The sequence below is a fragment of the Micropterus salmoides genome, unplaced genomic scaffold, assembly GCF_014851395.1.
Source record: "Micropterus salmoides isolate LMB-PRFRI ecotype aquatic unplaced genomic scaffold, ASM1485139v1 Ms_hic_scaffold_1, whole genome shotgun sequence".
Taxonomy (NCBI): domain Eukaryota; kingdom Metazoa; phylum Chordata; class Actinopteri; order Centrarchiformes; family Centrarchidae; genus Micropterus; species Micropterus salmoides.
The window spans coordinates 42,062,691-42,076,146 of record NW_024040040.1 but is presented as its reverse complement, the minus strand read 5'-3'; the positions used below and the strand labels follow the sequence as shown (position 1 = coordinate 42,076,146).

General features: G+C 42.4%; 1 protein-coding gene across 1 annotated transcript in view; it reads right to left on the bottom strand.

Annotated features, from left to right (window-relative positions):
* The window catches only part of oxsr1b (oxidative stress responsive kinase 1b), a 43,026-nt gene that overhangs the window by 16,769 nt on the left and 12,801 nt on the right, over positions 1–13,456 (bottom strand). The window contains exons 3-4 of the mRNA XM_038728858.1: positions 11,628–11,736; positions 1,459–1,600 (exon numbers count right to left, since the gene is read on the bottom strand). Coding sequence (XP_038584786.1) covers positions 1,459–1,600; positions 11,628–11,736 — 251 coding nt within the window. The remainder of the gene's footprint in view (positions 1–1,458; positions 1,601–11,627; positions 11,737–13,456) is intronic.

The following is a 13,456-nucleotide window of genomic DNA, read 5'->3' as shown; positions in this document are numbered from 1 at the left end:
TTTTCTTGTTTTTGAGAGCTCAGTTTTTGCAGTGTACCGCAGTGGATTTTCCTTTTAATTAACACATTTAAATAGCGTTCACGCTAATTCCTTACATCTCTCCCTATACTCCTTATAGGATACAGCAGTTTTCTAACATGCAGGTAAATGAGATGATGCTTTACCTACACGGCTGAACCTCATCCAAGCCCATGGTCAGTTTTCGATCAAGTCTCTCTCTCTCTTTCTCTCTCTCTTTCTCTCTCTCTCATATTGGCGTGCTGCTCTAAAAGCTGCCAGGCACTTAACCAAGCCGAAAAGCAGTGCATTATTTACACATGCGGCCTGTCCAGGGCTATATGTGTGCCGGCGGGAGAGAAGAGGAGACGTATGAAAAAGTGAGTAATGAATATTAAAAACAAAAGAGACGCAATGACTTCTACAGTCGGTGTCTCGGCTGGGTTCATTCTAACAAGTTAAGTGCGGGGGATTTAGCTGGATCTTGAACTGGCTTAGGAAGAGAGCTTTCATGACACTTTCCCTGTGGCATGCAAATCTGCCATTGACCCATTCCACTAATGCATATTCATACAGTAACTCTTAAAGATTATTATCAGCCCAAATGTGGTAGACTACTTAGAAATTTCTTGCGGCAGTTCTTAACTTGAAGTTGTTGCATTAAAAAAAAAAAAAACACTGAGGGCTTGTTTCATGTGTCCAAATTTAAATTCAGTAGTAAAGACAGAAAGTGAAAAAGTGCATTTTTTCCCCCCATTCATAACCATTCTCTACTGGTAAGCCGTAAACACATCATAAATGCGTCTTCTTCTGGAACACTTGTTGAGGTCCCTTGGGGAATGTACACCTTTACCTCCCTGACCTTTAGGTGTGAAAGTGGCGGTGTGAAAATGCCATTTCCACGGTACAGTCATCTGTTTTGTGAATAATAAATGCCCTAATATTTTATTCCACTTTTTTATCAACTATTTTACTTTAAACTTTATTTATTTATTATTTTTATCTCTTGTAATGCTTGCCTGTACTTTTTGCACTTTTTTAAACTGTAAACATTTTGCCTATGCAATCGACACATACGTTTTCCTTGACATAAACGTTTGTAGGGTATGAAAGCAGGAAAACATGGAACTTCCTCGGTGTATGAATTGTGCTACACAAATACAGTTACATTGCTTTTCCTTAAATGCAAAGTTCAACATGCAAACACGTCCGTGCATTGAATTTTGCATTAAACCACACATTAAGATTGTGAATTTGTTTGCACAGGTTGTCATTTCACTCACAGAAAAATGGAAAGAGTATGAAGGCAACACGTACCACACAATGAAAAGGGTCACAAAATGATACAATTAGTCTCTAATATACAAAAATAGACAGTTATGCAAATAAGTAATAAGCATTACGTATCCTGTATGTGAGTTACTGTGTAGTGCCAGTGTGGAGGGCCCTGAGTCTTGTTACCTGTGGATCTGTCCGTTCTTGTGTAGGTACTCCAGGCCCTCAAGCACATCTTTCAACACGGTGGCTATGCTGGGCTCGTCCAGGACGCCTGTCTTGTGTTCGCCTCGCGAGATGATATGCTTGATCACGTCCAGCACGGAGCCTGGATAATAACCACAGGACAGTGGTTGAAGAAAAAAAAAATAAAAATAGAACTTACAAAAAGGCATGTATCATTTGTTGAAAACTACATTTGCGATTGTCAACATCAATGTCAGAGAGAAATGAAAACTATCCAGTGGTCAGCCTCTTTGGCCAAGTGGCTCAGTAAATAAATTGCTTCTGGTCTTAACTGATGATCTATCTCTTGCATCAATGAGAAAGTCACTATATCATTTGTTAAGCCTCCTCTAAACCAAAACATTTTTATGAAAACACATACTTCCTGGAGGATTGGCAGACATTCAGTCAAGATGATTCCTGTACAATCATATTGTTTGGATAAATTATACTGTGGGTCCACAAAGACCTTTATTCCAGTGGATTTTAATAAAGGAAAAAACAAATAATTTAGCTGTGTTAAGACAAAGTCCTTAAACCGTAAACACCACCACGGTCGTTTCATTTAGCCTTGGCAAAACAAACCAATGGTGGGAAGAGAGAAATCAGAACCTTCATTACCATGCATGCTTTAAAGGGTAAACCCATCCCTTAAAAAGACTTTTTGTGCTAGCTATGATTTTAGAAAGTAAAGTCAGTATCAACAAACACAGGCGACTGTCAGTGACGAATCAGCAACAAGACTTTAAAGTATGGAGCTATTAGGAGCCATTTTTTGGGATTTGCTACACTGACCGACTTAGATTGACTATGTAGGCTCACAGGATTTTTTTGTTGGGAGGTTTTCAATTCAAATGCATTTCATTTGGACGTTGAGCTCAAAGCTGGCAATCAGAAAATGTGCCCAGTCAAAATCACCATGTCTACTGTCAGTAAGAGTTGTGTTATTATTCGCTGTCTATAGAGCTGTTCTGGGATTTCACGCTCTATGGCATCGTTGCTACAGTCTGTCTGCAAGTCAGTTTAACACAAACACAAATAATATAATAATAATAATAATAATAATAATAATAATCTTTATTTGTAGAGCACTTTTCAAAACAAGTTACAAAGTGCTTTAACAAGTGTAAAGACAATAATACCCAAAAGACAATAATACAAAAAAACAAAAAAACAAAAAAAAAACACAATACAAGATAAAAGCAAGAAAACATTGAAAAGACTAAAATACACGTTTAAGATAAATATAAAATAAGTAAAATAGAATAAAATAAAAGGGATAAAATAAAGTCAAATAAGATCGGGAAAGGCTCTCCTATAAAAGTATGTTTTAAGAAGGGACTTAAAAGAGTTCACTGACTCAGCCGACCCGATTTCCTCGGGCAGGCTGTTCCAGAGCCTCGGGGCCCTGAGAGCAAATGCTCTGTCCCCTTTAGTTTTCAGTCGAGACTCTGGAACAGACAACAGACCTCTGCCCGAGGATCTCAAGGTGCGTGCTTGTGTGTGTGGGACTAAAAGGTCAGAAATATAACAAGGCGAGAGGCCATGAAGAGCTTTAAAAGTGATCAATAAAATTTTAAAGTCAATTCTAAAACATACTGGGAGCCAGTGTAATGAAGCTAAAATAGGAGTAATGTGGTCATATTTCTTTGTTCTGGTTAAAAGCCTGGCAGCTGAGTTCTGGACAGTCTGGAGTCGATTAGTAAATTTCTGGGTTAAACAAGTGAAAAGGCTGTTGCAGTAATCCAGGCGTGATGAGATGAAGGCATGTAAAATGGTCTTGTGTCCTTAAAAGTTAACATAGATCGAATTTTTGCTATATTTCTAAGTTGATAAAAACATGATTGAACAAGCTGTGTGGTGTGCTGCTCAAAATTTAAATTACAATCAAACCAAACACCAAGGTTCTTTGCAACAGGCTTAATGTGATTTACTAGGGAGCCAGCAAATGACCCGATGACCAGGATTTCTGTTTAGTCTGAGTTCAGCTGGAGGAAATTATTTGACATCCAATTTTTAACTTCACAAAAGGCAGTCGGTAAGTGAACTCAGCATTCCAGGATCTGTGGATCTGACAGGCAAGTACATTTGTGTGTCATCAGCATAAATATGACAAGAAATACCATGTTTATGGATAATATGTCCAAGGGGAAGTAGATACAAGGAAAACAAAATGGGTCCTAAGACCGACCCCTGAGGCACACCATATTTAACTGGACAGAACGAAGAGACATAGTTGTTTACAGACACGCAAAAACTTCCTATTTGACAGGTAGGATGAAAACCATTCTAGGGCAGTACCAGAGATCCCCACCCAGTGCCTCAGTCTGTCTAACATGATGTTGTGATCAATGGTGTCAAAAGCAGCGCTAAGGTCCAGGAGTACAAGGACTGAGCACATACCTTCATCAGCAGACATTAAAAGGTCATTGGTGACTTTAAGCAGGGCAGTCTCAGTGCTGTGGTACTTCCTGAAACCAGACTGAAACTTTTCAAATATTTGTTATTTTCCAGTACAGTGAGCAGCTGTTTGGACACAAGTCTTTCTAGAATCTTTGCAATAAACGGCAGTTTTGAAATTGGTCTAAAATTTTGTGGGAGGGAGGGATCTAAACTGGGTTTCTTTAAAAGTGGGTTCACGCAAGCCGTTTTAAAATAATCAGGGACACAACCAGTAGATAGGGAGCTGTTAAAAACAGAGATCAAATGTGGCCCAACAGAATCTATTACTTTCAGTAAAAACTTTGTAGGTATTACATCAAGTGGCCTGGAGGACACTCTCATTTGTGATACTGTTTTTAAAAGCTCAGACAAGTCGATGGGATAAAACTGGTTAAAACTGTCTTGTTGCTGGTGAGGAACCTCTTAGTAAGAGGCCGCAGGGGTAATAGAGGCTCTGATTGACACCACCTTATTGGTAAAATAAGATAAAAACAATTCACAGTCATCATTACTTCCAGCTGAGGCACAAGGAGGGGTTGGGTTTACCAGCCGATCCACAGTCTTAAACAGAAACCTGGGATTGTGTTTGTGTAGTAATGAGTTCAGAAAAATAAACCCGAGCTCTACGATAATTATAACTAGGTGTGAATTCTATTTTAGGGTGCATGTGCCTTTAATGCCTTTGGACTGCATGAAAGCATGCATGTTGACATTTGAGGTTATAAGTCAAACTGCTGCTTTGTCTTTAGCTGCCCGGCCTGAATGGAGAACTAGTGCACTGCTCGCTGACCTGGCAGGTCACCATGTCTCCCTCAGCCAGGCTCCTGCTGAATAAAAGGAGCGCTCTGGATGAAAAGTCAGACTGCTGTCAGTGTATGATTTCCTTTGTGTGACTTTCCAAAGAATAAAGAACATCTCTCTGAAAAGAGGTTCAATATTTGCATTCGGTATGACAGAAAATTGGGTGACACTGGCGAATGGGGACAAAGCAGAGAAGCAAAAAGAATGCCTGACAAGCTGCATTGTGCTGCAGTGATACACAAACACAAACATCACACTGCCACAGTGTCCCTGTCCCTCCCTCTCCTGCTAACACACACGCACACACACACACACACACCCTCAGCTACACACAGAGCAGCACTTGCAAACAAAAGCTGGAAATGGCTTTTTCAAGGTCCTGAAACACTGTCCATGACACAATTCCAGGACTAAATTGATTGTGTTTTAGCAACAGTGCCAGGCCTGCGGCTGCAAAGATATTTATTTGCTCAGTCACTTCAGGATGTCCTCGCCTGCAGCCCTCAGTCGAGCACTGCGTTACCCAGAGGAGCCGATGATGATGGGCCACCTGAGACTAGACGGTGTTACTGCAGCGAGTCTTAGACACAGCGAGACAGAGTGAGAAGAGAGAGTGAGGGAGAAGAGTTCAACGGGTTCCTCGTGCAGTGGCAGAAAATGTGACTCAGCAGCGAGGAAAAGAGACAAGCCCCATTCAAAGAAAGGACAGAGAGACAGGGAAGGCGGGAGAAGCAGCCTAGATGCGTGTCTGACCGCATGAGATAGCGGGTATATACATGTATGCGTGGACTGGCAAGATGCAAGAGCAGAGTGTGAGCAGCCTCGCATTTCTGATGTGACAGCTCTTTGAAGCTCATTGAGAGAAGACAGCCTGTTTGACTTTTCTGTCGTCGTCCCCATCCTTCCTCTGTTCTCCACACACGGATCCCTCCTCTCTCAATGCTTCAGTCTGATGTTCATCTCCTTGCCTGAAACGGCTGTAGGGAGGAGAGGAAGTGACAGGTGACAATGATGAAGGCGTAGAGAGGCTTCAAGGGAGGGTGATTGAAGAGAGTCACGTCCAAGTGAGGCGGAGAGATGTAGTCCTAATGAACCAACTAATTAAGGTGTGATTTCATGAGAAAGCGGCGAAGCAGCTAATGTGCGGGACCTTCTCCGGCCTTGCGCAACTGGATAAGAAAGTTCACAGTAGTGCTTTATCTATACATCATTAAAGGTCTGGTTTGACATTCTGGATCCGTCCATTACAAAGGCAACAAAATCTGCTTACCAGCACCTTTGGGCTATTTCTGGACTAGTTCCCAGCCAAGAAATAGTCGTTTGTACGGCTCAGTTTCTGTATGAATTAAAGAAAGGAGGTACACCGTGTTAATTAGTGAGCTTAAATTCAGTGGTAGGTGGATTTTGTTACCTTTGGGCAAGACCAGGCTAGCATTTATGCTAAGCTAAGCTTAGCTAACACTCTAGCTACATATTTACTGTACAGTGGTATCAGTCTTCTCATCAAACTCTCGGCAAGAAAGTGTATTTCCCAAAAAGTCAAACTTTCCCTTTAAGAGGGTCGAAGAATGTTGTCAAAGATAACGGATGAGGGTTTAGCAAGACAAAAAGTGTATTGTAAACACTTTCCCAGATCATAGATTGACGAGTCTGCTTTACGCTGAGGTGGCACTGTGGGGAGAAAATTTCAGAGCACACACGCAGCATGATGTAAGATTTGGAAGGATCACTAAATGCCAGCCTTGTCAGCCTCTTTCAAATTCATCTGATTGAACTCTTCATGCCTCATTAGGTTGTTTCAAGATGCTGACACTGACTGACAGGATAACAATCCGAAAACGTTCATTTTGCATGGGTCAGACTGTGGTTTCCAAGACAAATGACACCTGTTGGCTTGATTCGGACGGTGGCTCTCCAAGCCCCCACAGGGAAGACTTTATACACTGGGAATAAATTACATCTTGACAGTTCAGTGCACTGTAGAGCATGCAAGAACTCAGGGGTGTCAAATCGTCCAAATCTCTCTCTCTTTTCCTCTGGATTTCAAACAAGAACTGTTAAAAGTGTTAAAGCCAGGAGGAGTTTAACATCACACTATTTCATCAAGAGACATTACTTTTACAGTCTTTCCCTTCTCCGGGGTTAGAACAGGAGGTTTGAGACAGTGGGAGAGGATGAGCGAGCAAAAAGGGGCAGGGGGGCGGAGGGGGAAGCAGACGAAGGACATGTGAGCTGGTGCCAACTGTGCTAAAGGCCGATGGGGAATGCCAAGCAAAGTTGGAAGGGCAGATGGAGGGCGGGGCATGGGAGGGGCTGCGGAGAGGCATAGGTGATGTAGAAGAAAGGATTGCTGGCCTTGAATGAAAGAAGCCTCCATCAAAATTTTTACACTGTTACATGATTTTATAGAGAACAACATAATGTAACAGTGAACAAAAGTAAGAGTTTTATTGTCTTGATTCTGTGAACCTGGAGTCCCCATTAAAGCTCCTTGTCAGCATTTTGGCAACAGGTGAGGACCACATCACAATGCAACCAATCCACTGGACTCCAACTCTTGACAAAGCCTTTTCATATGCTAAATTTAAACATCAATAACAATCCGCCTTTAGCTGGATTCCACTCCCGAGTGGCGTTCGATGGAGCTCGGCAGCAGCGATTCTGGGCCGGCGGAGGCTGCACACTAATCTCCTGGGAACACATTCCTCTGCTTGCTTTATTGTGACTCATATTCTGTCCCTGTGGGTTTCAGTGGATGTCTCTCCGATGTGATTTCAGTCCCTGACAGGTTATGTGGCGTTCTAATAAAACAGTTGTTCACGTGTCACATTCAGAACAGGAAATTCCTGAAAAAGCCCTGCAACCTGCTGCGTACCTACCTCAAAGCTAAGCTCTACAGGTTTGCCTTTGAACGGATTTGCAAGACTGGAGGGCAGCCTTGATTGAAGGTTAGGCCTTTTAGAGCTCAACTCATTTCGGGGAACAACTTATGACATTTAGTCTACAATAGGATACTGTGCTGGGATCTGGGGTATAAATTACTTAAGAAGGGTTGACATTAACTTACTATTAACAATTTGGTTCAAGAGTTCAGCAGTCAAAGATGACAGTAAGACTTTTATCTATTATATATTAAGATTGTTGAACACTTTTGATACAGTGATGTTAACATGACACTAAAACAAGGCCCCTTTGGTGTGTATATATGCTAGAGCAGTGGTTCCTAACCAGCCCTACTAGCTGAGCCACCTCTATGACACCACCCAATATGTTCATTCACTTTCAATTTGTTCTTAAACATCCATTTTTTCTCAGTAGGTTCAGTAAAATTTGGTATTCATTATTTTACCACTTGGAGTGTCAGAAGACAGATGCTTCACCCATTTATTTATTATTTTAAGCAATCTATTATTTAGTAATATTTTCTGCTTGCTTGCTTACTAGCTAGTTTTCTAATGTTCCACATCACTACATGTGGTGTACTGTGGTCTTACAGCTAACTGAGGTCATTGGGAGGCATGTCTTGTATAGTCCCTCTGTATGTAGCTGCCTCAGACCAATTTGTAATCCTATTTGTGGGTTTATTTTTCTTCCTAAACAAAAATATGTGCATATATAATATAGATCTCTCTCTCTCTCTATCTGCCCATGCAACATGAGTGACATACCTTCTACTGTCCAAACACCACAAGCCAGTAGAACAGCAGTGACATACCACTTAGAATAGGTATATATCACAGTATACCATGAGTAAATGTGTATCGCAGCAGAGTAAAATAGTTTATTCACACATGCAAGTGTTCAAAGACTGCTTTTGGACATGTCTGTGGATTATTCGGCTAAAGACTAAGCTCTCTATACTGTAGAAACTGTCTCACATGGGTCTATGTCTAGTGGATCTTGAGCAGATATTGATTAACTAGAAGAGTGCACTCTCAGCGCAGATTACCGCCAGTCCTTTATTACAAAACCGCTGAATAATAGTGTTTTAAGGAGTTAGCCATCTCGCTTCCTTCTCATCTCTGCTATGCGGTACCGATCGGGGACTTGCAAGAAAATGGCAGCGTCAAGTGTATGAGCTAGGGCTGGGTATCGAGTTCAATACGTTTTAGGCACCGACCGAATTGCCTCAATACAATCGAGTATCAAAAATGTCTTGTCTTTCGGTACCAATTTCTTAACGTCAATGAGCCAATAAGCATGCAGCATGCTTGATGTGCCCAAATCTAAAAGTGATTGTAATTGGCTATGGTGATGTAAACACTACGCGGGTTACGCACAAAGACTTGGGTCGTGGATGTAAAAGACGTGGAAAAAAATCTAAAGTGTGCCTACATTGCACCAGGCTTGATGCAATAGCGCGTGATGCAATATTTGCAACGTAAGATAATTGCTGCCAAGAGCGGCGACACGACAAACCTGGTGAAGCCCTTGACTGTGCATGGAATAAAGTTGCTCCGTCTGGACTGCAACAAGACAGAGCCGGTGCAGTCATCGTCCCAGCGCTCTACTGCCACCGAGCTTGCTTCAACATGCCAACCACTGTGACTAGTTTAACGACATTTCTGAGTAGCTTGGTGGTAGCGTCGCTGGTTTTTTAATCAAATCAAAGCTCTTTTATTGACCGAGTAGCGCAGTAGTTTCCACACACGCTACATTTTCCAAGCATTTCTGAAGGATCAGTAAGTGACGCCACCGCAATATAGGCCTATGTTACATTGAAAATATGTCTAGCTTTTTGACAGGAACAAGGAACAATTATTGTTTTTTGAACGATACCCAGCCCTAGTACGAGCTGAAGGGATTGTTTATCAAACGGACCTCACCGTTCAGAAAAACGTCGCTGGATTGCCATAACAACAGCCAGCATCTCGCTTGCGTGGCAGCTAAGAGAGCTAACGTTACTGACCACCACTGTGGCAAGTCAGGTAATTACAAAACAGCGCATCATGTTTAAAAAAGGGCATAGCCGTTCACGTTAATAATAATAATAATAATTTAAAAAAAACATTGTATATGGGCAAGTAAAAACTGACCTTGGGCAAGCAGATTTCTAACCGACTTGCCTGACTCGGCTTTGAACCCTATTCAGTCATTTTGCGTGTTACCACAAAGTCATTTCACGCCATTTTGTCTCTGCTGACTTATATTGTGCAGAGGCGGCATGTGATTTTGGGCGCAAATGTCAAATAGATAGAAAAATGTCAGGTGACATAACAGCGACAATGACCGCATAGCGACGAGGTCCTGTGTGAAACCAAAAGTCAACGTTGACTTATTTTAAAGTACACAACATTAAACCTACGTAATAAAATGATGTAACTTACCTCCAGGCTGGTTAAGAGGAGTTACATGATCTAGTATTATGTGGTCTAACAACATTCTTCTCTATTAGGAATGAGACCTGTACATATTTCACTTCAAACTAAACTGTCAGCACTGTCAGATCAACTGTCAAGCTGTTGTCAGTTTCAACAGCAGTATGGAGCTGGAGGGTTTAAATAATTCCCAGTGGCTATCCAATAGTAGTTTTGCTTGAAATGCTCGTCCCTACAAGAGGGTTACTATTCTTTTGCTCCATCAAGCCAGAGGAGCAGAAAGGAGTGGGCCTTCCTCAGGGCTGGTATGCTCTGCCCTGTGGAGTGATGGTCTATAAACCTGACCTCATTTGAGTCTGTCTCCATGGCAGACGTCGCCATGGCCATCATTTAATTACTCTGCACAATAAAACTCCACATCAAGGGCCTCTGTTTAACTAGGATGCGGGGAATGAGAGAAGCCACGTTAAGCGGTGTCTGCTCCTGCTGTGAGGCTGGCCGCCTGCTCAAGCGTCGCTTGGCGGGCACAGTGCCCCCCGGGTCCAGCTGCGAGGCGGCTGCCAAGCATCTCATGACTAGAGTGTATCCGAGAGAGCCAGGCATGCCACCTGGGCACTATCCGTTACAGTGGGACGCTGTTTACACAGGGGGCCGGAGAGAAACAAGGGAGGGTAAAACAGAGTGTCTGGGTGCATCTGTGTACGCTTGTGTGTGTATAATTAAGTGTGTGAGACTGAAAGCAGGATTTGGAAAGAGACAAGTGGTAATTTTTTTGCCTCTTTGTAAAAAGAAGACCTTTACTTCAGACTGTCTTCATCTAAAGGAGCCCACTGCTTCTTGCCCTTCAAATGTTTGGCACAGGACGCCTTCATCTAGATGCTTGTGCTAGGAGCTCTTCTCCCTCACAGAGTGATCCAGAAGCACAAACAGTCTTACTAACTTACTATTACTGGTAAAAAAAAAAGGAGAAAAAAAGAACAAAACAATCAGAAACAGATGCAATTGTTAGTCTAAGGTCTTTCTCTCCGTGGTGGCCTCCTCTTCATGCTCCTTCTCACTAGTTAATTGCAGCGCTGCCACATGGGTGCCATGACGCCGGCCTGCGGGCTGTTATTACCTCTGCCCTGTCATTAGCTCCTGCACTGCACTGAGTTAAAGCCCGGAAAGAGCTGCAGCTCGCACGAGACACAATGAGGATCGTGGCTGTCACATTCCCTACAATCACAGGTAACATCGCCGGCAATAAGTAACCTGGCTCTTCCTACTGTCCCTCTCTCATTTCGGGGAGCCCTGCCAAAAAGTCTGGACCCCACTGATATTATATTATTAACACTTCACACCAAATCATGTTTGAGGCATTAGCAAAGCTTACCCAAGTGTGATTTAATACAGTGCCGCAAGAAATTGCTAGAATACCCACTTCAACTCAAAATCTGTTTATTTAACCTCTTATTTTTTGCCTGTGGGGGATCCACACGTTCAGTTTAACAGGCAGAAGTCGAGGGCAGTGTAATAAGACATTAGGACGGATGATGGAAAAAGAAAGCTTTGGCAGACATACACACTTACCACCACTGAGCAGCTTCATGACCAGCCACAGTTCATCCTTTACCACGAACGAGGTGTAGTAAGACACGATGTTGGGGTGGTGGCACTGGCTCATGGCCTGAATCTCTTTCTGTTAGGAGGAAAGAAAATAAGAGAGAATCCAATTCGCGAGGATTGTAGAATGCATTTAGATGATCTAATGACAGACCTGTAGGAGCTGGTGTGATCTGTTTTATATGTATTGTTATTAATGACTATTCATTAGTCACACTCCTGAAGCAGCACACTAGTAACCTTTTTTAGAGCTGTTAACAGTTGTGGTGGTGGTGAGATGAACGATGAAACATTAAACAAATGAAGCAAATATTTTGACTCAGCTATGAGAAAAGCCTAGAGGAAATAAAGTGAACGCAGTCACAATAAATGCCCATTCCTTTGATGCTGCAGCTATTCTTGAAATTTAGTGCAATACTTAAGCTCTTAATGGCATCAGTCGTCAGAAGAGAAACAGGCTAGGTCAATATAAGAAGCGAAAATCTGCCGGAACTCTGCCCTTTATACAGCTGTAAAGTCCTCTGTGTGTATGTGTGTGTTTGTTTGGAAAGCGGGGGTGCTGAGGTAATGCTGGCACAGGAATCTAATCCATCACTTCAGCACCAGCCCTAAAGTCATTTGAGGACAGACGAGCTTCCTAAGAAAAAGAAAATCCAGCTGACTTCAGAGATGAGACCACTGCCTCGTAGAGTTTCTGCACTTGAATACCTGACAAACGACTGAACCTGTTACTGTAGCTCCACGTTAATGCACAGCACCTCTTTACTTGTCGTGATAATTACCAATATAACTGCCAAAGACCTATCTAACATGAGATGATAGCAACCTTTAATAGGAACATGTTTTATAGCAAAAATTATCTGACATCAAACCAACATCTAGTGAGCGATGACAAATTCAGCAATATGTGTCAAGTACAGGGGAGGTCCAGGGTGTGTTCCCATATTGCATCTTATTTTGTATTTTTCCACTGTTGAGGGCGCTAGGGAAGCATTGTCCCCCGTTTCCCAGTATTAGCACTATTGGATGCACAGAGGTGAAATCAATATTCTCACCTAATTATGGTGAGAAGGTCGATACCACCACAAACGACCGTATTTCCCCAAATCTCAGTGTTATTTAAAATAGCTAATGAGTCTTCAGCCATGGCGGGTACACCCGTCAGCTGAGAACCCTTAACACTGATCTGAGAACATTTGTTAAAAGGCATCAATCAATAGATGCTTGAGGGTCAAAAAGTAAGCAATCAAAGCCTGATGTTCCATCAGCATAAATGCTTAGCTTACACAATGTGCATTAGCAGCAGTATGCCTCAGCTGCAGAGTCCTCACTACTGAGCCCGGGGCCTTCAGTGAGTTCCACTGCCAAGAGAGGCTAGGGCAGGCAGGTGACATCGTAATTTCATAAGAAATCACTCAACAAAAGTGAGTTTAAGAAAAATGAACTGAGTCACAATAATAATAATAATAATAATAATAATACGGTTGGATTCAGGCATGAAACCAGGTACAGACATGTTTAAATGCAACACAGCAAGTGTCAGTCAGCTTGAGAAAGTTTCAGAGCACAATTCCCATTCAGACTGACCAGACCAACAGGTGAGCCCACACCCTCCCTCTTCTAAACTAAAGCCGTTTTTGATTATCAAACAGTCTAATAACTTCCAGTCTGTCGGGCCAGACGGCGAGCTCTGTGGGTCGTCTCCCCTATCATTCTTTCTCTTTATACTACAGGCTGAGAGAGAACAATAATGATATAGCCTGTTGGCTGCTAACTGGCTTCAATGGAGCCTACCC